The sequence below is a fragment of the Podarcis tiliguerta genome, assembly GCF_965153285.1.
Source record: "Podarcis tiliguerta genome assembly, chromosome: 17".
Lineage (NCBI taxonomy): Eukaryota > Metazoa > Chordata > Lepidosauria > Squamata > Lacertidae > Podarcis > Podarcis tiliguerta.
The window spans coordinates 38722832-38749938 of NC_139550.1; the positions used below are offsets into that span (position 1 = coordinate 38722832).

The following is a 27107-nucleotide window of genomic DNA, read 5'->3' on the forward strand; positions in this document are numbered from 1 at the left end:
TCTTGTGTGTTATTTTAAGATTACTGGGCATTTTGGGGGGAGGGATGGGAAACAGAGTGTTGGTCCTGCAGCAAAGTTCCTCCTTGTTCCATAAACCAGCCTAGTGCTCTCTGGAGCTGGTCGTGTTTTCCCACCGTTTCAGAGTGTAGAGGAGATGTACATAATTCGCAAGAGCCTGCCAGGGCAGCAGGAGCACCACAGAAACAGCAGGCTTTCTCCAAAGCTGTACATTTACCATAAATTCAGTAAGACAGGTAGCCATGGAGTACTGACTACTGCTAGAGGGCAAGTCACCTTTTGTTTAACCTTTCTAATCCTTGTGACTAGAAATAAGCTATGCGAGTGTTGAGACTTTCAGTCTTTTGTCTTAATTCAGAACTCATTTTTAATCAAGCTCTTTCTTCTCAGCCTCTTTGCACACCATACATACAAATAAAAACCATCAGCACATTTGTAACAGTACACAAGTTTATTCCAGGAAACTAGCAGGTGAAGCCTGGGTCCTACGTGGCTCAGAGGTGCATGCAAACTTGGGGTTGCGTAGAAGTTGTGCCTCCCCTTTCCTGCCAACTAGGACTGGGATAGTGCCCCCAAATAGGTGGCACTATTGCACACAACTCCTGGGAAAAGGTAAGGCTAGATCTCCCTCTGCAGCAACTCTCTTATCATCATCTGCTCTGCAACAGTTGATGTCCCACCTCTATAGTTGTGAGCGTCTTCAAAGCTACCTGTGCCCATTTCTCTGCCTAGCCAGCATCAGCCACTTTCAGGGCAGTACTGAAGAATAAAGACATTCAGCAGCAGATCCACATACACACCACTGCTTGCTTAGTGCTCAGGCAGACACACATAAACAAATTGCTTCACTTCATATTTTTAGCAAATGCACCAACATTTGGAGATGGAAGAAAACTCTCCTGCACTTAGGACAAAAGCTGCCAAGAATGTAGACTGGCCAAACCAGCAATGACTGAAGGATACAGCTGTGGAGAGAAGGAATTCAAAATGTGGACAAAAACAGTAATTTAATACCGACTGGACTAGCAAGGCTGGAAAAGCATGAATGACCAACGAGGCAGTGGATGAGGACCAGGCTTCAGTTCAGCACAGAGATGCTGGCTCCATAGTGCCAAATGCTTAACTAGGCAGGCTCTTGCTCTGGGCCAGAACCAAAGAGGGCTCAAGACCTCTCCGCTCCAACTGGGAAACAGCACCAAAAGGCTCAGAAATGAAGGCTGGCGCGGCTCTGGGTACTCAGTGGGTTGGAGCCATCAGAAGCAGTGGGTTCCCCTCACCAGAGCTGAGTCTCACGGATTTCTGAGATAGTTTGGCTGGCTTTTTGCAATGCCTATAAGAGAAGAAAAGACCTTGCTGAGTGATTAATAGATGTTCTAATGCCATCTTTTAACCCAAACGGGCTGGGCTTTCAAGGTAGTGGTGCCAGAGCATGGACTCTGGTCTGACTCTGAAGGCAAGGGGACTTGCCGCAGGGTTTCATTTGTGAAGAGTCAGTTCTCCTGGATATTGGCTTTTAGAAGTTTTCAAAAGTCAGAGCAGCAATGCAGTTCTTTCAGTATTTGGGAAACCTAAAAGTAAGAAACTGCTGCTGAGCCAGAGAGAACTTTCCCCATCTCCTGTCAGTCCAAGGAGCCTTGCCCTCCTCCCCTCACCTTGAGCATATTGGCAGCCTCATTGCGCTGCTGAGCCATGTCCTCGGACTCTGTCAGCAACGTGTCCAGGAGCTGTGGCTTGTACAGCTGGCCCACGAGTTCACTCTGAAGGTGGTCTTTGACGTAGTTCACCAGGAAGTGCATCACTGTTTTGGGGACACTACAGGGGGGACATAAGATATATTTTGTTATAAAGCTTGTGAGATCTTGCAGACATCCGAGGCTTACCTTGCTAGGCCACAATTCCCTTCTGGCCCCAGCCTTACCTCCCCTGCTGGCCCTACAGGGCCAGGTAGATCCATCACCTCTTTAGGTGACACCCTGGACCAACAGCTGCTACTTACCCAATTACATCATTTCTTATTCAAAAAGTATTGAGCTGTGAACTGGTTGCAATAGTCACTTCTGTAGAAGTCAGAATATTTTAGTAATTCTGAGTAACGAAGAGGATGGGAATCTTTAATTTACCCACATGCACAAAGATCATGAAGAAATCCAAATCTACAGTGTACATTTGAAGGACACAGACATCTTGTGCTATCTCCCAGTACTTTGCATGCTCCTTTCTCAACTCCTAAGGAATCCTCCCCCCCCCCCCCCAAGTAGGGAACATTCACTTTGTACAAAAGAATCCCAAACCCAGATGCTCTCACAACTGGACACATCTGGCCCATATGTGCCCATGCTCTTTCAGTATTCCTTTGCCAACTTGGAGTTACCTGTCTTGTATGCTTTTGCGCACAATGAGGAAATAGGACTTGATAAGACGGCGGATGACCTCGCAGTCTCGCTGTTCACGTTGGCTCAGTTTGCGTGTAGCAGGCATGGGCTAGGGAAAGTCAGGGAAGACTACTGTGAGAGGAAATTGCCAGAGGTGGTGGTGATAGCAGAGCTGGTGGAACAGTTTCTACGCACTTGGCCAAGATCAGTGAGACAAGATATGGCATATTGCATGGGGTGGGCAGAGAACAGGTAATCTGTACAGGCAACTCCCAAATTATGTGAGGGTTACATTACAGGCCTCCCTGCATGTAACCAAAACTGTGTATATTGGGAACACCCTGGAGGAGCAGTGGGGGCAGCTGAGCTGCTCAACGAGCCCCACTGTCCCTCCAGCTCGCAAGAGCTTGGGGGAGGCAGCGGGGCTTGCTTAGCTGACATGCGGGTAAGCAGCTGCTGTGCTACCCCACACATCAGCTGTTAGGCCAGATGACCTCAACAAGGCCCCACTGGACCCTCCCCAGAACCCAAAGAGGATGTCCTCAAGCCAGCAATGTCCTCTTTTCAATTAATGTTCTTGCCTCTAGGTCACCAACCCACCTCTCCACCTCACCAACCCTGTACTTCCAGGTTCCCGCACAGCTGACCGTGTCTAGCAGGTTGACTGCATGGGACCGACTAGGGCTGGAATAGACTGAGGTCTGTGAGGACCCCTTGGGTCTGTCATCTGCACTAGGTTCTTCCGCTTTTTCACTTTTCCATCGCCGGGCACCATCTGGAACAGATTCAGTCTGAGAAGGGAATAAATGGGAGAGTGGGCTGTGGGGTTATTCTTAGGGCAGGCGTCAAGGCAGTAGAAAGGGTGGCAGTGGTTGGGTCATACCTTAGAACTGCTCACTGAGGCAGAAACGAGAGCTGTGTCAATGAAGTCTGGGTGCTTGGTGTTAATGTAGGCCAGTTCAATTGCAACCAGATTGTGCACCTAGGAGAAAAGGCATTGGCTGTTGGAACATTTGGCCCAAATGTGGAACAGGAACCAGCTTCCGCTCCTCCAGTCTCTGAAGAAACAACCATCATTACCATCTCATTTGTGATGGGCAGCCTCCTGCGAAGGACTCCCGTCACCACCTCCACAATCGCCTCGTGCAACTTGGGGAAACGCAACAGCTCCTGAAAAAGGAAAAGGAATTGAGAGAAGCGTTTGGACCTTATTTATTTTTTAAAGACCTACCTTTTGGCTCTACAATTTGTTTGCCAATGAAGCTTACAAAGACACCAATTGAAATACCATTGTGCTGCTAATACACACAAAAGATACATTAAAAAAAAAACCAAGCACAGCACAGGATATAATAAGGAAAAATCTTTATAAAAAGCATTTTCCATAAATAGTCAAACTTTGTTCGCTCCCCAGCCATTGGAATTCAGACTATAAGCTTATGGAAGGCAGGAACCTGACTTTTGTTTATTTTGCACCATCAGCTTATGCGAAGCAACATGAACCAACGACAACTTGTAGGAAAAGTTTTAAAAAACTGCATTACTTATTTGCATCATTGTATGCTGAAAGAATGATTTTATGGCAAAACCATCAACATTATGGGAAGAAAGACAATGTTATGAGGCCAGCTTCTCACTTATTTCAGTATTTCCAGCATAATCCAGAATCAGAGAGCCGGAAGGGACCCAAGGGTCATCTAGTCCTACCCCCTGCAATGCAGAAATCACAGCTAAAGCATCCATGACAGACAGCCATCCACCAAGGAAGGAGAGTCCACAACCTCCCAAATGAGACTGTTCCACTGTCAAACAGCTCTTGCTGTCACAAAGTTCTTCCTTATGTTTAGCCGGAATCTCCTTTCTAGTAACTTGAAGCCAGTGGTTCCAGTCCTACCTTCCGGAGCAGGAAAAAACAAGCTTGTTCCCTCTTCCATGTGACAGCCCTTAAGGTATTTGAAGATGGCTATCATATTTCCTCTCAGTCTCCTCTTTTCCAGACTAAACATACCCAGCTCCTTCAACTGTTCCTCATAAGGCTTGGTTTCCAGACCCTGAGTCATCTTGGTTGCCATCCAAGAAGCTTGTCAACATCCTCCTTAAATTGTGGTGCCCAGAATTGGACACAGTATTCCAGGTGTGGTCTGACCAAGGCAGAATAGAGTAGTACTATTACTTCCTTTGATCTGGACACTATACTGCCTGGAATTGGTTAGAGCATGGTGCTGATAATGTCAAGGTTGCAGGTTTGAGCCCCAAATGGGACAACTGCATATTCCCACATTGCAGAGTGTTGTACTAGATGACCCTAAGGGTCCCTTCCAGCTCCACACTTCTATCATTCTATGATGCGTTCTAGAATAGCATTAGCTTTTTTTGCTGCTGCATCACACTGTTGACTCATGTTAGCTTGTGGTCCACCAAGACAAGCCAAGTGTCCCCCATCTTATATTTGTGTAGCTGGTTCTTCCTAAGTGAAGAACCTTACATTTGTCCCTGTTTAAATTCATTGTTAGCTTGGGCCGAGTTCTCCAATCTGTTAAGGTCATCTTAAATTCTTACTCTGTTTTCTACAGAATTAGCTACCTCTCCCAGTTTGGTGTCATCTGCAGATTTGATAAGCGTCCCCTCAATTCCTTCGCTCAAGTCATTAAAAAAGATATTGAACAACAATGGGCCCAGGACAGAACCCTGTGGCACCCCACTTGTCTTTTCCCCCCAGGATGAAGAGGAACCATTAATGAGTACTCTTTGGGTTCGGTCTGCCAGCCCGCTACAAATCCACCAGTTACCTCATTCACTTCACATTCTACCAGCTTGCTTGCAAGAATATCATGGGGGAACTTTGTAAAAAGTCTTACTGAAATCAATATACGCTATGTCCATAACATTCCTCTTATCAACCAAGCTTACTCCATCAAAAAAAGAAAAAGAAAAGAGGTTTGTCTGACTGTGAAATGACTTATTTTTTGAAAAATCCATGCTGGGTTTTAGTAATCACAGCATCTTTTTCTAAGTGCTCACAGACCAAACGTTGAATTATCTGTTCTAGGACCTGTCCTGGTATTGATGTCAAGCTCACCAGTTGGTAGTTACCTGGGTCTTCTTTTCTTCCCTTTTGAAGATGGGGACAACATTTGCCCACCTCCAGTCTGCAGGGACCTCACCTGTTCTCCACAAATTCTCTGAGGCTCTGAGATTACACCCACGAGCTCCTTTAGTACCCTTGGATGCAGCTCATCAGGCCCTGGAGATTCAAATTCATTTAAAGTAGCCAGGTGTTCATTTACTACCTCTTTTCCTATCTTGGACCATAGCAGCCCTCCCCTTACATTATTTATTCTCTTAGCACCAGGTTTGGCATCACTTTCCTTTTGGGTGAAGGCAGAGGCAAAGTAGGTGTCGAATAGTTAGTTCTGCCTTCGCTTTGTCACTTAATAGCATTACTCTGTCTTCGTTACTCCATGTAGAGGACCTTCCACTTGCTTGTTCTCCCTCTGCTTCGGACATAGCTAAAGAAACCTTTATTATTTTTTAACCTCTCTTGCAAGCCTGAGTTCATCAGAGCTTTAGCCAGCCTGACTTGCACCCTGCAACTGTTGGTTACTCATGTATACTCCTCCTCCTCTGTGATTCCCCTTTCTTCCATTTCCTATACATGGCCTTTTTAACTCCCAAGCTCATCTCTCCATTTAGAAACTCACATGCAACTGGGACTCCCTTCTCTTTGTGTATTTCTGGCCAAGGAATCTCACTCAATTGTTCCTTCAGTTTTTTGAAATTGGTTTTCTTAAAGTCCAGAGTGAATGTCCGACTACACCTAGCTTTCCTTTCCTCTGTATCGTGAAACCCAGAAGGACATGATCCATTCCTCCCAAGTTGATTGATATGCACCCAGTTTGAGCATTTACAAAGAATGAAAATGCTAAAGGTCTCTAAACCCCACAAAATATTGTTAAGACCTGGAATGTAACCAAGTGGGAGCCACTTACCAGTCACATGTCTGAAAATGTGTGTTCAAAGCAGGACTTGCTGCATTACTCTGGGTAAACTTCTAAACAAATCATTAGAAGATTTACTTATACTGTACCTTTGAACCAAAGTTGTCACTCCAAAGTTGCTCATGATTGCAATCCACACATAAAGTGCTAATATATTAGGGAAGGTGGAGGTGTTTACTTTTACAGCCGCGGCCCAGTAGACCTCAAGGAGCGTCTGCACCCCCATGGTTCAGCCCGGACACTCAGGTCCAGCTCCGAGGGTCTTCTGGCGGTTCCCTCACTGCAAGAAGCGAAGTTACAGGGAACCAGGCAGAGGGCCTTCTCAGTAGTGGCTCCCACCCTGTGGAATGCCCTCCCCTCAGATGTCAAGGAAATAAACAACTACTGTATCTGATGTTTAGAAGACATCTGAAGGCAGCCCTGTTTAGGGAAGTTTTTAATCACTGATGTTTCAATGTATTTTTAATATTTTGCTGGAAGTTGTCCAGCGTGGCTGGGAAAACCCAGCCAGATGGGCAGGGTATTATTAATAATAATAATAATAATAATAATAATAATAATAATTTTTAAGTGGGGGTATTATTCTCCTTGTGAGGTAAGACTCAAAGTGATTTTGAGATAGTCATGTACCCATAGAGATTTCAAAGTATGAGAGGCTCCCCCCCCCGCCTCTTCTTAAGATGTTATTAGTGGTGCCTTCTTACTGCACTTCATTGTACAGTGGTACCTCCGGTTGCAGATGGGATCTGTTCCGGAGCTCCTGTCGGATCCCGAGGTTTCTACAACTAGAGGGACCGCTTCTGCGCATGCATGCGACGCAGTAGAATGCTTCTGCACATGCATACATGGCAAAACCCGGAAAAATACTTCTGGGTTTGCCGCGTACGTATCCCTAAGGATACGTAACCGGAAGTGAACCGGAGGTCTACAATTGACCAGTTGAAATGAGGTCATCAGCAGGCTACGAAGGCCTCTCCTGGAAGGCAACTCCTGAAGGCTGCTTAGGCCTTGGGCACTACCACCCAGGCAGCAACCTACAAAAAAGCAATGATTGCCATAGCAACTGGCCTGGCTCTGGCAAGCACCTCTTCCCTCCTCTTCAGCTCAGTCCGCAGGGTAATAATAGACAAAGCAGGAATCCTAAGGTGTGGAGGTAGAGGAAGGAAATTGGGGCAAGTTGCTGAAGAGGGGCACCTGGGAGTGGGCTCAGCCAATGATCTTTCTGAACTGAAGCTCAGCAGGGCTTCCAGAGTAAGGAAGGGTGTGGAGAAAGGAGATGCAGGCTGCAATTTTCTCTTCCTTTGCAATATATACAAACCATTCCAGTTATAGAATGGGACTGAGCAAAATATTTCCAATTCTAACGAGCCATGTAGGGCAAGGCTCTGTTTCTTCTGTTTGAAGTGCAGCAATACAAAGCTGTAGAGCAAGATTTAGCCAACAGGGCAGCTCATGAGCTGCTCCACTATTACACAGTAGGACATCTTGACAGGTGGTGGGGCTGCTACCTGTCTATCACCTGATATCATCAGGACACCAGGTGACCCAACTTCGAAGTTGATCCCAGTGGGGCTTTCTGCAAGCGCCAGTCATGACTGTGTGCCAAGCAGCAATAGGGAGTGCACTTTAGAGTTCTCAGTTGTTCCTTTGCAGTTGTAATTACCTGCCTCACACATGATGTCCACACATGAGGCGTGGGGCAGGTGGCTGTGGTTTAGGGGAAGACAGCCTCTGGAAAATTAGGACCTGCTGGCTAGAAATTTCTCAGTGCTGCTTTAGAAGGCCAAAAGTATTTGGAAATGAGCACAGTTCTTTGTGAGATCATCGAGCTCTTTGGAAACGCAAAGGTCGCTTACATTTGGCAGGAGAGCCTTTGTGAAGCAAATGTTTTACACAGACGCCCCATGGAGTTAATGGTGTTTACTTTCATGTAATGCATGCACAGGCCCTGTTTGAATCTGTAGAATCACAAATGCCTGCAATAAACCTCTGGTGGTTCAAAAGGCCAAACAAATGGCGTTCTGGAACCCTTCTAACCAGCCATGCTCTTGGGAATGGCCCTAGTGTCAAGAAAGCCATACCTGCGTGTTGTAGGTGGAGCAGTGCTGGATGATGCGCTGCAGCTCCTCATGCACCAGCTCCACACAGCGAAGGCTTGGCTCCTCCAGGCGCTTGATCTGACGCTTCACAAGTAGCTCAAAGGAGACTTCCGGGACAAAGAGGGCTGGACGGGGTCCCTGCAGGGTGGAGAAACCCCATCAGTATAAGCTGCTACCCAGGTTGGGCAGGAAGCTGCTCAGCCAAGGCATGAGAGGCCAGAAGGGGCCATGATTTGAGCCCACCAATGCCTAGCTATGGGTTGCCACAGGCAGCATCTCCCAAAAAGTCATATTCAGTTGAAGGGTATTTCTGCCTTAGAAGGGCTCTGCTAGTTCTACTGGCATTTATATTTTCCAAAGGAATTGTAATCACTGGCTTCTTTGTCCCAGCATGCCTTGCTGCAACCAGAAACCTTTTTTTTGCACCAAGAACCTTTACTCAGAAACGACTCTCACTGCATTCAAGCGGGGTCAGCCCAAAACAAATTTGCAGAAGAATCGCAGCTCAGTTCTGCAAAAACTCCCCTTCATTTCATTTTTGGACATTACAAATGGCAGGCGGGACTTCCAGCATCTGCAGCAACCTTGGTCTCTCTTCCTCCCTCTTCTTAAAGTACCTAACATCCAGCCTGAAGAGAGCTCCGGTCAACTTAAAAGGCTACACATTGCTTCAAGATTTCAGGTCGGGACTAATAAAGCTGGTTTTACTTTATCATCATCATCATCATCATCATCACCATCTCTCCCTTCGCCCTAATGTCCCAGGGTGTGTTATAACAATTTAAAATACAACACTGAAAACGGTTTAAAAGCTTAACAGTTACAAAAAAGAATGCAATCACAAAAGGGTGGGTCCTGAAAAATACAGCTCAGGTGTCAAATGCCAGGGCAAAGAGCTCCAACTCCAGCATTTGCCAGCAGCTGTAGAATGAAGATGCCAGGTGCTCCTCTGTGGGGCAGGGAGTTCCACAACTTAGGGGCTGCCACAGAGAAGGCCCTCTCCCAGGCCACAAACACACAAGCTGTTAACTACCACTGCTCCACCAATCTTTTCTTGGGGGGGGGGGCAATTGTTTTTATTGGTTTTCCAAATTATTACAAACCGTTAACAAATTGATTCAATTTAATACTATTTCCAAAACCAGTTTCCCGCTCTCCTTACAATATATGTCTAAGATAGACCCCCATTGCTGCGTTCTCAATCTCTAGTTGATATCACTCCGTAGCTGCCAATAATATTTTCCATCAGCTGCCCCTTTACAACCCTGCAAACGGCAAATAGATCAAATAAACCTTAGTATAGATATTCAATAATGGCATGAGTGGTATTTCAGTAAGTTCTTATTTCCAGATTTCGGTGTGGTTTTTCAGCTTGGATCTTCTCTCATCCTTGTTCAAATCAGTTCTTTCTCTGCTTAGCTGATTAATTGCAGCTCCTCTGGCTCTGCTCACACTACTCAAGGTCAAACGTTTTCTTCGCACAGATAAAGAGTCAAACTGCAGCATGAAGTAGCTCTTGAAGTGAAAAACGTTCTGGAAGCAGCCTGGCCATTTAGTTCCAATACAGTGGTACCTTGGTTTACAAACTTAATCTGTTCCAGAAGTCTGTTCTTAAACCGAAACCGTTCTTAAATTGAGGTGTGCTTTCCCTAATGAGGCCTCCCGCAACTGGTGCCCTTCCACCATCTGGTTTCCATTTGTAGACCAAGGTAAAGTTCGCAAACCGGAACACTACTTCTGGTTTTGCGGAATTTGTAAACCGAATTGTTCATAAATAAGACTGTTCTTAAACTGAGGTACCACTGTACTGTGATGCCATATAAACATATCTTTTTCTGTACAGATGTACCTATTATGATATGTGCCACTATGTCAAGCTGCGTCCCATTTGATTCAGTCTCTTCGTTGCCTCCATACCTTCCATCATAGCAAGGCCAGCTGTGAATTTTCTTAGTCTAAAGAGTTGTAAATCACAGTAGTTGCATTTCTTCCTCCCGCAACACCGAACACCGTCAAAAGATGGTCATCAATATCACCCAGCCACTCCTTGGTAGAAGAGGGGCAGGCATAGCAGCACCTGTCAGGGAGGAATGGCGGAGACCTCCATCCCAGGAAGCTTCCAGTCAGGGCAGATAGTAGCTGCTGGGGGAGGAGCGGGCCCTCTGAGCTCAGCTTTGAGGGAGCACATTCCAAGATCTCCATATACTTCTGTAAATTCTAACAAAAGGACTGAAAGAAGCTCTCCTGTGTGTCTGGTTTCACCCAGCAGTTAACCATGTGAGCTGTCCATTGGCTTCCTCATGACAATACCTTTTCCAATACTTTATTCAATTCTCCTGTTTTCCACCGCAAAGCAGTCTTTTATCAGACATCACATGCCTCTTTTTCTCATTATTCAGAAGAGGGCAGAGAGAGCCAGATGCAAAAATCGTAACAAAACATGAAGTCATCTCTCCTCCTTTTCCGTTCACAACTTCTGCAAAAACATCAAAATGCCATTCAAATACCTTTAAATGTTCCAATTTTTTAGGTGGCTGATTTAGTCTCAGCTTATTTGCATATCTTGCACAGAGAGTGCTTCATAGTTTGTCCAATTAGCCAGATTAGGGAGGAATCTTTCAAAAAATCATGTTGGTAGCGGAGGCTTGTTCTTTGGCAGCGGGCTCACGCCCAGCACCACCCCCATTCTGCCTTCTGAAGGAGAAACAGGGTCAAACAGATGCTCCAGCAATCTTGACACTGAAGAGGGTCTGTAAGGAAGGAGGCAGTCTTTCAAGTATTGGGGGCCTAAGTTGTTCAACATTGTAAGAACTAACATGAGCACTTGAACTGGGCCCAGAAATGAACTCTCAATCAGTGCAGCCATTTGCAGGACACGGCACTAGTCCTAGAATTGCCCATGGGCAGAAGCCAAGGGGGCTTGGCCTGTGAAATAAATAAATAGTGGAAGGGTGATGGATCACTCAAACATAAAAATCAGGCTTCGATTAGAAAAGGTGTGGCTTCCAGTAGGAGCCAGAAGTATACATTCAGGTTTACAAAGCCTTATTTATTAGAATCATACAAGTCAGTAGAGCATGAGACTCGGAATCTCAGGGTTGTGGGTTCAAGCTCCACTTTGGGCAAAAGATTCCTGCATTGCAGGGGTTGGACTAGATCTTCCATCTCAACAATTATATGATTCTATAAGTGGGGATTGTAAGAAAATGTTGCCATGTATCCATATAAGTGCTCTTGTTCAGGGTTCCAGGCATCTGCCCTCAGCACCCACCTTTTTTTTTAAAAAAGTTTATATTTATGTCTGTGTCTCTTTATATATGCAAACCTCAGGAAAGTGGATAACCCACCCCCCTTGTTTCTCAGTGGCTCTATTTTGGCGGCAAAACCATCAACACTTATGACCCGAGTTAACAGGAGGAGCAGAAGGCCACCATGACATGGGCAAAAGAATGGGTTTTTATAGGTATGCCGAAAGAAAGAGGAAATGCTCCAGTTATTACATTACTATAGATTTGGGGGGTAGGAGAAAGAGCATAGGGACGCAGGTGGCGCTGTGGTCTAAACCACTGAGCCTTGGGCTTGCCGATCAGAAGGTTGGTGGTTTGAATCCCTGCGACGGGGTGAGCTCCCATTGCTCTGTCTCAGTTCCTGCCAACCTAGCAGTTCAAAAGCATGCCCCAAAGTGCAAGTAGATTAATAGGTACCGCTCCAGCGGGAAGGTAACTGGCGTTTCCGTGCACTGCTCTGGTTTGCCAGAAGTGGCTTAGTCATGCTGGCCACATGACCCAGAAAAACTGCGGAGCAGACAAACGCCGGCTCCCTCAGCCTGTAAAGCAAGATGAGCACCGCAACCCCAGAGTCGTTTGCGACTGGCCTTAACTGTCAGGGGTCCCTTTACTTTTACCTTTAGAAAGAGCATAGGTTCTTGCACCAATAGGTCAAAGTATCATTACAGCATTGTCTGGAGAGGATACGTATCATTACAGCAAGGAGTTACTCTGCAGTTTGGACAGGCGGTTACTACAGCAACTTCTGGGAAGACAGGTTGTCATGGCACTATCAAGTACGGAAGAGGGGTTGCTCTGCAAATGAATGACTACAAGAAAAAGAGGGATTTTCTACAAGTCTGGATCCCTTAGCTGAAGCACAAAGAAGAGAGTAGATGCTGTAGAAGTAAGAATGGCATGGACATATTGCAACAAGATTGCTAGACTAAAAGGGTTGAATTTAAAAAAACAACCCATAACTGTTGCTTTATTCTGAGATTCCAGCTCTGTATCAGAAGTGCCAAATTGAGACACACACCTCTGGAATATCAGGAACATCTACCACAGGATGATGCAGCCTCCACCCACTCAGCATACTTAGACAACACATTTTGGCTGGCTCAAGACTGCCCCCACCCAAAATCGCAAGAGAGCCTGGGGGTCTCTTTGCCTTCCCCTCTACACACGAATGGGGAGTCATCCCAAATTACAGACATGTAGCATGTACATAGCGCTGTGTCTCACTCCTCCTTAGAAGGCTGCAGTCTGGGCCCATATCATCATCCCTTTCTTCGAGACTGCCAGAGGGCATGTGCGAAGCGAGGCTGAGAGAGTGGCTTGCCTCAGGCCACCTGCCAAGTTAACGGCAGAGGTGAGATTTGAATTGAACTCAAGTACATAAGAAGAGCCCTGGTGCATCCCAGTAAAGGCCCATCTTTTCCAGCACCCTGTTCTGTGACCAACCAGATTCCTGTGCTGGGAGCCCCACAAGCAGAGTATGAGAATGACTGCCCTCTCCCGACCCCCAGTTTGTCGTTGGGCCACTATGCAATGCAAGCTCTCTTAGGCAACGTGCCTCCCAATTTATTTTGGGAATTCTAGATGGCATAGGATGATGGGAGAGAGAGAACAAGCTGAAAGCAGAGGCCAATGGGTGAATGGCCTCAGAGGCATGCCAGTGGTGGCTTACGGTGGCATTTCGGATGGCTGTCAAGATATCCAGCATTGTAAGTCCAGCCAGAGGATCAATGGACTCCAGGGTGCGACCAAACGTCTCATGGAAAATGTAGCACATCCGGGCCCCTCCGCACCTGACAGGGAGGGAGAGTAGGTCAGCTTCAGAGTGCACAATCCCCCTTATGGATCCACATTGTGAGGCTCCTCCCCAGTCCCAGCCCTGCCAAGAGAGGTCACTCACAACTCAGAAGTCTCAATGTTGCGTGCCGTGCCCTCAATTGTGTTGCAGTACTCGGTGGCAAATTTGGTGATGATCTGAAGCAAGGTGGCGTTCTTGTCCTCAATGGGCTGCCCGTAGCTCTGTAGCACAGACTGGTACTGGGCTGTCAGCACATTCACCCGGGTCTTTAATTCAGGCAGGCAGTCACGAATATGGTGCATCAGCAGCCTTGGAGGCAGGGAGGAGAAGGAAATAAAGCAGCATTCTCAGTAGTTGCTGACACGGATGACCAGTCTGGCCTAGACTTTCAAGGTTTCTACGTCCTCAAGGTTGTAGAAACTGACTTTCTGAAGCACCAGATGCATCAACAAAAGGTTCCAGTGTTCAGAGCACGGAGCCTTCTGTACGCAAAACAGATAAGCCAGTTACCTGCACCAGATCCTGGCCAGCCCCTTCCTGCTCACTCAGTCCCTCCCAACATCCAGCTCCTTTATAACCGCTGTGCCTTGGCACCCCCTCACCTATTGAGAGTCTTAGCCAGGTGACGTGTGCCGTTTCGGTTGGCAAGCGATGGGTACTTCTTCTGCAAGAAGCCCTGCTCATCTTGGAGGGACTCACTGATGCTCTTGTTGCTGTTGATATCATGTTGACTCCTAGTACAGGAAGCAGGGAGATCATAGCAACAAACTAACCGACACAAGTTGGAGTGATGTCTTGCAGCAAGGGTCTATTCCCCCAACCATGCCACCCAAGACAATAGATAATACATCCTTCAAGAACGTCCTGCCCTACTGGAAGTGGGGTTCTGCCATCAGACACTCCAAACCTGAGCCAGATCTCATATTCACTGTTATCCAGCACTACTGACCTGTTGACCACCCCAATGATGCCCAGCTTGACAGGAATAACCCGACCCATTAGCACATCCATGGCATCTGTCCCAGCATCCATCAGGTCCAGCTTGGTGATCACAGCCAGTGTCCTTCGCCCTGCACAGGATCAGCACAGGATGAAAGCCTGCTCCTTCCTTTATTCCCTCTGCCCCACCCTAGTCTGCACATTCCTTGCTCCACCCCCCTCCTTTCCCTACACATGCATCCTCTCAGTTTCCATCACTATTGGTCTGCCCCAGTTCTCCCACCCCATTCCAACATGTGCAGCAACTTAGCTCCATCATCCTGTTGCTCTTCATGGGGACCAAGCACTGACCTCCTGACCACCAGCACATGCTCCTATTAAACTGAGGCGCACGACAACACATGCCATACCGTCAGGGTCAACATCACGTGCCAGCTTTAGTGCCTCTGACGTGGCCATGTCTGTATTGGCAGCTGTCACAGCCAGGATCAAGCAGTTTGGGTTGGAGATGTAGGACAGGATCATGTCCCGTACTTGAACCTCAATATCGTCGGGCTGATCCCCAACGGGCACCTGCAGTACACAAAGGAAAGACTAGGAATTGCGACAAGACTAAGGAAGACACCCACAAAAGGTCACACTCCAGGTTCTCTTTCCAGCTTGGTATCACAATGCACCAAGCACTGGAGTGAAGTTTACACAGTCGCCTCCAACTGTGTTTCCACCCTGAGAGCGGAAAAGCCAGATCAAAGATTTCTTACTGGAAGAAAGGAAGCCAAGCCTCATAGGAAGGAAGAAATCAGAGAAAGAAGGCCTGGCCCCATGAAGCGAGCCCATTACATTCACAGTTACATACACAAATGATGAAGCTGAATGTAGTTGGGCATGTACTCTTGACTTTAAGAAAGCCAATTGTCAGGGGTTCAGGAGCAGAGGCACAGGAAAGGGAGGAAATAGAGAGCGAGGGGGAGGAGTCCGAAGGAAATGTCAGCGATGACAGCGGTCCGAGGTCTCTGAGTCTTTCCAGCGAATCGGAAGATTCACAGAAAGGGGCTCCCATGGTCAGGGCAAGGGGGGTGCCTAGGGGGACACCCCAGGAAGAAGGGGCCAGAGGGGACTCAGAGAGCAGCAGTTGGAAATCAGGACCAGCGTCCACACCAGAGTGCAGTAGGGGGGAGGAGTCCCAGGCATCGGGATCAGGCGGCGCACTGCCAGCGGGAGGACATGAGTCAGGATTGGCCACGCCTCCATCGGGGAGCAAGGAAACGGTCGAGAGGAAGGTTGAAGGCTGGGCGCGCGCGCCAAGTTCAAATGTACAGGAGGGCGGCACAGTTGGCAGCCCGGATAGGGAGCCAGGTCCCAAAGCCCGCCGAAAAGAGCGGGAGGAGTCAGGGGGGTCAACGTCAGCGTCAGAAGAATCCAGGAAGGAAGGAACCCCGGGGGGTAGCAGAACCCAGAGGAGAAAGGAGAGACGGAAGAGGTGGAGTAAGGCTAGAATCTTAAACTGGTGTACAGGGGGCGGAGATTCAGATGGAGCTTCGCCGATCTAACCCTAGACGTAGAGCTGGGGCGTTGCGGATTGAAAATGGAAACTGTACTTCAATAAAGACTTTTGTACATTACTACCGGCTAACGTTGGTCCTCTGTGAGCTGGGACCTGGAGCCAGCTCTGACACCAATTTAAAAAGCTTAAGGAGCCACTGGATGAGAAACCATGGTCAAATATACTCAGAGAGAAGAGAGTCCAAGGTGGATGAGTTTCTTAAATGTGAAATATCGAAGGTCCAAATGCAAACAATTCCAACAAGAAAGATGGTCCAACAAGCCAGACAAATCTCATTTCACATTTTCATAAGCATTACAAGCTTGGTGGATCAAGGAATGCTGTGGACTTAGTGTAGGGTTGCCATATTTCAAAAAGTAAAAACCAGGACACCCCAAAAGAGCTTTTTTTAGACAAACCCCCAAAGTTGTTGAGCCCCAAAAACATGATTTTTTAATAGACTTGTCTAAGATCCAGGGCAAAGCATGACATTTCGGAAATTCTCCCCAGACGTCAATTCCACCTTTGAAATCCCAGTAATGTCCAGGAAAATCCAGATGAATGGCAGCCCTAACTTAGTGTGTCTTGATTTCAGTAAGGCTTTTGACAAAACCCCCCTTATATTCTTCCACAGAAGCTGGTGAAATGTAGACTGCATGAGATAACCATTAAGTAGATTTGTAGCTGGTTGACTGACCAAACCCAAAGAGTGCTCATGAATAGTTAGTTCTTGGAAAACATGGACAAGTGTGGTGCTGCCACAGCATTCTGTCCTGGGCCCATTGTTTAAATGACTTGAGACGAAAGAATTGAGGGGTCGGTGTCCTCCCACAATAGGGTGTTTAATCTCCACTCCTGCTGATAAGTAGCTGGTAGGTTCAGTTGAGCTGGAGCTACCGTAAATTTCGCTCCATAACACGCAGTTTTTTCCTCCTAGAAAGTAAGGGGAAATGTCTGTGCGTGTTATGGAGCGAATGCCTACAGATGGCGGGGGAATCTGCTGCAGTCGTGAGCAGTCCGTGGCTCGCTTTGAAACAGCAAAGCGGGTGTAAGCGGCTCCTGTCAGCTAGCGGAGCCGGAGAGGAGGGAGAGAAGCAGAGCGGGAGTTGGCTGCTTTAAAACAACCCCTGCTCTCTGTCCCTGCCTGCAGTTTTTTGCTGTCCGATTTTGGATTAGCCACTGTAGGGGCTGTGTGTGTGTGTGTGTGTGCTTGAGCTATCGTTCTCCTCCTCCTGCTTCCCCTTCACTCTCCCAGCGCCCCCGCAACTTTAGAATTGACACTCTGTGTGTCTGTGAGGGCTCCTTCTCCTTCTCTTGCTTCCCGTTCACTCCCCCAGCGCCCTGCGCCTTTAGGGCCATCTCTCTCTCTCTCTGTGTGTGTGTTTTGACCTCACTGCGCTTGTTGGGGGAGAGTGTTGGTCGCAATTCTTCTTGATTTGTCTCAGAGTGGTTACTATCGTGGTTTCCTTGCCGGGGAGGAGGGAGAGAAGCAGAGCCTGCTTGTTTTAAAGGAGCAAAGCCGGAGAGGAGCCTCTCCTGCATTATTAGCAGCATCCTTCTCCACCCCCCCCCCCACGCGTGCTCCTTGTTCCCTTGAGTGCTTTTCCTTCCCTCCCCACTTAAAACGTGGTTACAAAGCACGGATCCACATGGATCCTCAGGATTTTTGCACTGGGTCACCCCAAATTCACCATCAGATCACATAGCATGTCCATGGCTACAGATTGCACCAAAAAAATCATGCACCCACTGTTGCCTGGGGCTGCAGTGGTGCAAAAACGTGGTTAGAAAGCATGGATCCACATGGATCCTCAGGATTTTTGCATTGGGCTACCCCAAACTCACCGTCAGATCACATGTCTGTGGCCACAGCATGAACCACAAAAATCATACATCCACTGTTTCATTTAGAATATTTTTTTCTTGTTTTCCTCCTCTAAAAATGACGTGTGTGTTATGGTCAGGTGCGTGTTATAGAGCGAAAAATACGGTAATTAAGGCTTTCTCCAAGACTTTCCAAGACTTTCTCTAAGACTTTTAACTCAAGCCCTTAACTCAAGCTTTGTGAATATAATAGCTGCCAAACGACAGAGATAAAATACTGTGGCTGATAAAAGCTAATAAAAGACTGATAAAAATAATAAAAACCGCATCAACTGATGCGGAGCCCAAGTTGATGCTACCACTAATGACGCCATCTTGGAGCTCATGTGAGGGGGATGCTAATCAAATTTGTAGATGACACGAAACTGGGAGGGGTAGCTAATGCCACAGAAGACAGAATTGGGATTTGAGATGAGCTTAACAGGTTGGAGAATAAGGCCCAAACTAACACAATGAATTTCACAACTGTCATGTTCTGCACCAAGACAGAAAGAACCAGCTGCACAAATATAAGATGGGGGGGGGGGCACCTAGCTTGCCAGTGGTACATGTGAAAAGGATCTAGGAGTCTTAGTAGACCATACATGAGTCAACAGTGATGCAGTAGCAAGAAAAGTGAATGCTATTTTGGGCTGCATTAACAGAAGTATAATGTCCAGCTCAAGGGAAGTCATAGTCTTGCTCTATTCTGCCTTGGTCAGATCACACCTGGAGTCCTGTATCCAGTTCTGGACCCCACAGTTTAAGGATATTGACAAGCGGGAACTAGCGTGGAGGAGGGCAACCCAGATGATCAAGGGCCTGGAAACCAAGCCTTATGAAGAATGGTTGAGGGAATTGGGTATGTTTGGTAAAGGGAGACTGAGGAGATATGATAGTCATTTTCCAATATCTGAAGGGTCATCACAAGTAAGATGGAGCAAGCTTGCTTTCTCCTGCTGTGGAGGGTAGGACTCAAACCAATGGATTCAAGTTACAAGAGAAAATATTCCGACTAAACATCAGGAAGAACTTTCTGACAGTAAGAGCTGTTCAACAGTGGATTCTATGAAGTTAAGTGTGTGCACCAACTGTAGCCTTCATTTTCACCTATTTCCTTGCATTGGTCTTCTGCTTCCCCCTTCTCTCCTGCTCTTGATCCCCTCTCACTTGTAAATAAACCTCCTGTATTTCAACTGAGTTACTTTCAGGTGCAGCATGTATTTCTTTCCCAGATGCGGAGCGTTCACAGCTCACTGTGCCAATTGCCAGCTGCTCCCCTTTCCCCAACCACCTTAATTTTCTGTGTTTTGCACAGAAGTGGCAGCTTGTACAGGGAGCGGAAAGCCCCTCTGTGCAGGCTGCCACTACTGCTCAAAGCACAGAAAACTAAGGTGGTTGGGGAAGCCAGCCTCACCTCTTTTCCCCTTCCTGGTCTGTTTATTGTTTTGAACTGTATACCATATGCAACAACAGCAATGCAGTTTCTGCAGGATTCTTTGCTATAAGAAATAGGGATGACTCTTCCGTGTGTGTACAACAATTCTCAGGATGCAATTGTCTAATTCGTGTCAGGTGTCAAAATGCCTCAGGCCTGCCCTCACTCTTCTCCCCTCCCACTCTCAGCTGTTTGTCACTCAACTGGGAGCAAGTGGCTGGGCAGAGGGTTGCAAGGGAAAGGAGTGGCTGATGTGAAGGGGAAGCACCCTATCAAAATTTCTCCCTGCAGATGCGACTGCACACTTGATTCTAAGGCTAGAAATCCCATACTCATTGCCAATTGCCATTTCCACTGTTAGCGTTGCTGAGGAAGTGGCCGGCACCTCCCCGCTTTCTCTGGAAGCCAGTTGCCCACGTTCTCCAACGCCTCTCACCTTGGTGATTCCTGGAAGGTCAACTAGTGTCAAGTTGAGTACATGTGGGGAGTAGATCTTCAAGTACAGGGGCTCTGGGCTGATTCCCTGCATGCATTAAAAAAAAATCAGTTAAAGAAAGATCATATGGCAGCTCAAAGAACAGGGTTCTCACCAGAGTGGGGAGGAGCTCAGAAATGCCAGTACCTTATTGGTCCCAGTGGTCCGCTCCGTCTCAATTTCAATCTCCTGTCGAATCTCGCTGAAGTCAGTGAAAGTCTGGGGGGAAAGACAGGGACCAAGAGAGCTGGCTGTTGCCAGTCTCAACCCGGTAAGCTTCCAACAAAAAGAACAAGGCCAAATCCAAAAGATAGAATCTGGAACATTGGTAAAAAGGAAATTTGGCTACAAATTTCGGAGTGAAAAAAGTGGAGTGGAAAATCCAAATATTAAAAAGTATGGGAGAAAGTAACAAATATTAAAAAGTATGGGAGAAAGGAAAGATAACTGCTAGAATGTAACAACCTTCTCCCCTCCTATGCACGTTTCTGTTTTTATGTCTAAAGAGGACACACAGAACTCAGAAGACAGACTTGTGTCAAGGAGGAAATATAACAGTATTTTTTTAAAAAAGAAGAGAAGGCCTAATATTTATTATTTATTTGATACCCTGTGTTTTCAGGAGCAAGACAACCCCCTATCTCCCCTCTCCATTCATATATAAAGGGGGAAAGGTAGACATTTAAATTACAGAATTACAGAATCTGGAAAATACTTGCGTGCAAGCAGGAAAACAGGGGGAAAGGGAGGACAGTAAATAGAATTAGCAAATAATTTACAAACTGGACTTTAAAAAGAACAATAATATCCTAATAAGCAGTGGTTTTATTCATGTTGGAGTGCCCCAAACTTCACCTAATGAGTAAGTTAGGAGTAAAAATCTACAAGAACTTAGACAAAACAACAGCTGCACTCAAACACAAGGGATAGTATCCATAGCAATAGAACTGTAATAGAGTAAAGGAATAAATTAACAAAAATCAAAGGTGACTGGTGACTAACACCAGGGGATAATGACGCTACGATAGACTTAATAGAAAGAAGGAAAAGGCAAGTGAGATGACAACACAGAAAAAACACCCACCCCAGGACAAGCGAAAAGAGGGTCCATGCAGGAAGGAGAAGTTAACATCACAGAAATCCAAATCATTTATGAGAAAATATAAAAAAGACTTTGGAGAACTAGTAGAACATCAACAAAAGGACGTAGACAAAGGAGAGAAGACAGGTACAGATGGAGAGGAGCAATAAATTATTTACGACTATATTAGCAAATAGGCTTTCAAAAGTGTTGAACGAGTTGATCCAGGATCAAGGAGGATTTCTACCAGAGAGGCAATTGAAAAATAACGTAAGGAACATTAGAAATATAATAGAATATTTGGAGGTACATAACGAAAAACAGGCTTCCCTGATCTTCCTCAACACAGAAAAGCATTTGTCAATATCTCCTAGGCATTTATGAAAGAAGTGTTTAAAAAGAATGGAAGGTGACACCTACTTAAGAGGCATTATATAATGAACAACAGGCAAAGGTTATAATAAACAATATCATCTCAGAGAAATGCAACATCAAAAAAGGACCAAGACAAGGGTGTCCATTTTCTCCGTTATTATTTATCCTTACCTTTGAAATTTTCTTGTGAAATATTAGCAATAAAGTCAAACCTCGGTTTTCGAAGGTATTGGCTGCCAAACATTTCGGAAGCCGAACGCTGAAAACCCAAAAGTGAACGCTTCCCTTTTTGAACGCGCCTCAGAAGTCCAATGGCTTCTGAGGCGCGTTTCTCCATTTTCCCCACTGAACTTGCTAACAGCCCTTTGATCCTCGGTTTTCAAATGTTTCAGAAGTCAAATGGACCTCCAGAACGGATTACGATCAAAAATTGAGGTTCCACTGTAATGATAAAATTAGGGGAATGGAAGTGGGCAAACAAAATGATAAAACAATAGCTTTTGTGGATGATATTGTCTCAACTCTGGAACAGCCTCTATAAGTTATACTAGAATTATTAAAGGAGATAATTGAATTTGGAAAATAGGTGAGTTTTAAAACCAAAATGTTAGTTAAAAACATGGATAACCAAGTTAAAATGAAATTAGTGGAAATTACTGGCTGGAAAATAGATAAAAAAGTGAAGTATTTAGGAGTGTGGGTATCAACAAACCATCATAACATCTATGTTATGAATACTGCTATGTTATGTTATATTGTTATGAATGTTATGTTCATAGAATAACTATGAAAACTTGGAAAATTCTTTTTATAAAAGATTTAGATATATGGGGCAGAATAATTATCATCTTACTATCATGTGTTTCGCTGTAAAATACTACGCATTGATGATATGATAAAACAGAAAAGCAAATAAACAAATATAAAAAACAGAAAGGAAGTGAGAATGGAGAGGAAGAAGAAAAAGAAGAAATTGGGCTCTTTGCTCAATACGTCACTGAGCAGAAAATCACAACATTCGGAAAATGGCCCTTCTTAAGATCATTTCTAGAATTCTTTATTGTGGTTTATTATTTACAAAACACATACTCTGGAAGAGAAAGCATAGCAAATAAAAAAAATTAAGGTTTAGTTTTTTTAAAAAAAATAGGATGCAATATGTAGAAGAGTCATTCAAGAACTGCATGCAAAAAGGGAAGTCAATACTAACAAACAAGATTTTAAACTAGGTCAGAAATGGAAAGATCCTGCCATTCCTTACTGCTTCAAACTTAGACAAAAAATACACATCTAGTGTGTGTGTGTGTGTGTGTGTGAAATTCTCCCATTTCTAAGAGACTAGCTGCAAGCTCAGTCTCTAGCTTAACAGCCTCCAGTCCTTTCCCTTTTGAGGCACTCTGAAGTCCTGAACTCTTTGGACAAAAAACAGAGAAGGAAACACCAGATGAGTAAAGTTGACAGGCTGGTAGGCAAAGTAGGGAATAGCTGCCTCTTTCCCTCAACAGGGACATTACAGCTCCATTTAAAACATGAATGAGGAACCTATCCCTCCAGATGTTGCTGGACTCCACCTCCCTTCAGTCCCAGTCCACATGGCCAATGGTCAGGGATGAAGGGAGTTGCACTCCAATAAAGATCTACCTGGAGTGGCAGGAATTTCCCATCCCTGGTTTAAAATAAGGAGGAAACAAGGTGGTGGAGCAAGGCAAGTCTGTCTGAAGGGCTGCAACCTCCCCTTTTCCTTCCCCACCCTATGTTTCATTCCAGGTGGAAGTTAATTTTCCTTGTGGCATGCTGCAAGAGGAACTGCTTTTCCTCCTTGAGAGTTGTCCCAATTGCTGCATCTTGTCTGCACTTCATGGAATGGAGAGTCTTGTTTCATTCACTTGCACGTTTCCGAGCACAATTCAAAGTGTTGGTGCTGACTTTTAAAGCCCTAAACAGCCTCGACCCAGTATACCTGAAGGAGCGTCTCCACCCCCATCCTTCTGGCGGTTCCCGCATTGCGAGAAGTAAGGTTACAGGGAACCAGGCAGAGGGCCTTCTCGGAAGTGGCGCCTGCCCTGTGGAATGCCCTCCCAACAGATGTCAAGGCAATAAACAACTATTTTACTTTTAAAAGACAACTGAAGGCAGCCCTCTTTAGGGAAGTTTTTAATGTCTGATGCTGTATTGTTTTTAATATTCAGTTGGAAGCCGCCCAGAGTGGCTGGGGAAACCCAGCCAGATGGACGGGGTATAAATTATAAATTATTACAGAGCATGAGAGAAAAGGACCTGCCATTAGAAATCACCTGTGTCTTTTTCAAAGCGATTGCCCCCATGCCTCAAACCCTGTTCCCCCGTGATTTGGGGGAGGGGAGAAACAATTGAGTTTGGCCCTGGGAGGAGAGTCCTCTGTTAGCCTGAAGCGCCTGCACTTTTGTCACGAGGCAGCTGTCTGTCCTGCCTAGGGGACTGGACCTGCTCTGACCACTGCTGCAGCCCTTTACACCACTCATGCCGTACCTTGTGCTTGCAGTGCAGGAAGGTGGCCCACTCATCAGCCTGGACACCTGCAAACAAAGAAAACCAGAAAAAAATATGTCAGGGAACCTCTTTGGTATCCATCCCTCTCATGGAAGGATGCCAACTGAAATAAAATATGGGGGGCATATAAGCCCCACCCCACATAATCACAAGACAGAGAAAACACAGACCATTTGAATGGCAATGGCTATTAACGAGGGGGGCTCAAATATTTTATTGGGGGTGCAAAGGGACCTCAGCCCCTAGGAGTTGGCTCCTATGCTCATGAGATGGAAGACTACACTGCAAAAACGCTTCCCAACAGCCAAAGGCAGGCTGTTGTGCTGCTTTGTGAAACAGACCAGCCATTGCCTTCTAGAAGAAACAAATCCAAACCAACCCTAGTTCTTCTCCCAATTCCCATTCCAATGATCAGTCTTGCAAATGGTTGTCTCAAACACAGGGCACTCATCCCCAGTTCCTCTTGCATCCATCTTCTCTCTCACTCAGGACATTCTGGCCTAAAACTCTCCACTTAGAAGCCTTGCCCCCGAACTCCCAGGTGTGGACTTGATGGCTGGGGCTACTCAGGGAGGGGATAGCAACCTGTTCTTTCTCAGTTATGTGCTTGGTTTAATTTCCACTAAATTTTTTGCCATGGCCAACTCCTAATAGTCACAACAGAGTTGAGCTATGGCTCAAATTAAGCCTTTGTTTGGGTCTCTGTCAGAGACCACCCCCAATCCACACATCTTAGGCATCCTGCCTTTAGCAAAAGTCAACATCTCCAAGAGATACCCCCAGAAAACAGTCTATAAGGTGTAAGCAGTGACAAGCAATGCAGCATTGCCAGGAGCTGACCTTCTCAACCCTTTAGTGAAATCCCTAAGTTTCAATAGTTTTCAAGGAAAAAGAACTAGTTCTCCTCTAGACTGGGGGAAAATAAGAGTTTGGATAACTTTCAGTAGGACTGGACCCACTAGCCACATGCACGATCCAACACTCCCCTCTCAGAACCAAAGCCAAGCCCCAGGCATCCCCTGCTGGGATGAGGACCCAAATCCCCAGCTCTTGTCTTACCGCTTTCTCCACTGGCTGTCCGCCTTCTCTCCTCTAGTGTTGGGACATGCACCAGTTGCAGGATGAGAGGCCGGCGTGTGACAATGCCAGAGCCACGAGGCAAGAAGTCCCGGCCTACAATGCTCTCCAGCACAGAGCTCTTCCCACTGCTCTGTGGAGACAGGCAGTGTTAGAAGTAGAGGATGCAAAGTAGTAATAAGATGCAATGTTGTCCTAAGAAGAAAGCAGTTTCACTCTAGGGAGTTCTAGCCTGTGTACTGGTACAGAGAAAGAAGACTGGACTGCATAACATAAAGCATTCCTGGTGTTCTTGAAAGCTACCACATAGATCACCTCAAGGCACTGTATCCATCTTATATGAAGAGAGCAGGTGGAGGGGACACAGTTCCAAGCAACATTTTCTTCAGCTCTTGCTCTTGTACCGAATGGCAGCTTGAACTACAGACATTAGCAGGTAAAAATGTTTGTTTCCATCCCTTGAAAACACCAGCCTACTAGTTTAAACAACAACTTATTCTGTGAAAGGAACAGGACAGACCACTTTTTAAGGTAAGATGGCCACCCTAATTAACACTTATCTTGGGACCCCTGAAAACAGTGCAGTTGTGGCAGGGTGAACATTTGAGATTCTTAGAAGAATTCTTCATCAAACAAAAGTTGCCAGAATTCTAAGAGAAGCCATGGCAATTAAACAAGGATAATAAAACCAGTATTAGCTTGTAGTATAGCTACCACTATAATGGGATGGCTTTTTATTTCAAAATCCAGAGATAATATAAAGAAAACTGAGATAGAGATCAACTGAGTTGCATCTATTACATCCCATAGAAGGAGACACTGCTTTCATGGCACTGCTGAAATGATAGGCTATTTTTAACTCTGTGCTTTTCTGTATCTATCCATCCCTCTCTCCCAGGATTGACAAGGCAAGCCTTACCATTGGAAACAGTGAGTTGGCAGTTTGGGAAACATTAATAAATGATCAGTTATTCTCATCATTTTGTTACTGAGAGATGAAGGGGAGGAAATTGCCAAATAGATTTCTCCACCTTGGGCTGGCCCTAGCGGATCCACCTGTTTTAAGAAAGCCCCACAAGTGAGTTAAATGTGGAATTGTATCATTAGCAGATCCTTCCATTTTCATCAGACACGCACTGATGCCTCTACAAAAATTCCTAGGGATTAATTTGCTGTCAGTAGAACTGGAGGCTTCCACACTACACTGCGAAAGCCACTGCATCAGGAATGAAAACAGCCCTGCAAAAAATCCATATAATGCAGTAGCTTGATTTCCAACACAGTCAACTGTGTTTCTAGCAAGTCCACTAGCTGGTCACACATGTAATACCCACCCACCCACCCCTTCCAGGGTACTCAAAGACAGAACGGCTCAGAGCCTGGAAGTTGAGCTTGACTATCATGACAATGAGCCTTTACCATAGCCTTGTAACAGGGCTTATGCATTCCATGAAGCAATCCTTTCTTTTATCTGTTCCTACAGCCTATTGATTTCACTGGGGAAACCCAGCCAGATGGGTGGGGTATAATAAATTTCTTTATTTGTTTATTTTTCTCCACACTTTTCATACATAATTGCATAACCCTTTTCCCTGCCCCACCCATTAGTGGCCGAGCAGCAGGGTCAGGAGGCGGCGGGGCTGCGGAGGCAGCAGCAGGCGGGTTCTCACCTGGGAGCCAACTACCGCGATCTGGGGCAGCTGGATGACTTCGGCTCCCACCGTGTTGAAGATCTCCTGCAGCTTGTTGATGACGGGGATGAGAGTCTCCATGGCGACGGAGGCGCCGAGGGAAAGGGGCTCCTCCCTGCGAAGAAAGGAAACGGGGAGCCGGCGGAACTCCCCGCCACCCGACCCGCGCGGGAGGTGGGCTCGAGCTCCGCTCTCCGCGCGCGCTCCTTCCCGGGCGCCCCCTCCCTCGCCCGCGGGGAGTCCCTCTGCGCCCGGCGGCCCCCTTCCCTCTTCCCCCAGGAAGCGCGGCCCCGCTTCGCCCGACCTTCGCCTCCATTGGCCGGCATTTTTAGCACCGCTTCTCTCTACAGGCTACCTACGTGTCTCTCAAGCGAAAGGTCGGCTCCATTGGCGGCGAGATTGACGGCGGGGCGGGACTACAGCTTCATTGGCCGGCTTGAGCACCAATCGACTGAAAGGGTTTTTCAAAAGCCCGACCATAGAGAAAGCTTCAGCGGGGCAGACCGGCCTCCGGCACCGGGGGAGGA

General features: G+C 46.3%; 1 protein-coding gene across 4 annotated transcripts; it reads right to left on the reverse strand.

The window, feature by feature from the left end:
- Positions 1-450: 450 nt before the first annotated feature.
- LOC310668105 (dynamin-1-like protein) lies at positions 451-27107 on the reverse strand. Of its 4 annotated transcripts, XM_083421044.1 has the most exons (18): positions 26936-27107; positions 26560-26695; positions 24872-25022; positions 23792-23838; positions 19975-20046; positions 19789-19875; positions 14919-15081; positions 14519-14639; positions 14172-14303; positions 13672-13878; positions 13444-13564; positions 8470-8625; positions 3471-3560; positions 3274-3372; positions 3038-3181; positions 2390-2499; positions 1671-1830; positions 451-1348 (listed from the first exon to the last, which is right to left on the reverse strand). In XM_083421044.1, exons 2-18 carry the CDS (start codon positions 26659-26661, stop codon positions 1292-1294), a joined length of 2019 nt encoding a protein of 672 aa, XP_083277170.1. In that variant the 5' UTR covers positions 26662-26695; positions 26936-27107; the 3' UTR covers positions 451-1291. The 4 variants fall into 4 exon arrangements, 3 of the variants coding, with proteins under 3 accessions (XP_083277170.1, XP_083277169.1, XP_083277171.1); XR_014506620.1 differs by lacking the exon at positions 26936-27107 and having other exon boundaries at positions 2991-3181; positions 26560-26920; XM_083421043.1 differs by lacking the exon at positions 26936-27107 and having other exon boundaries at positions 26560-26920.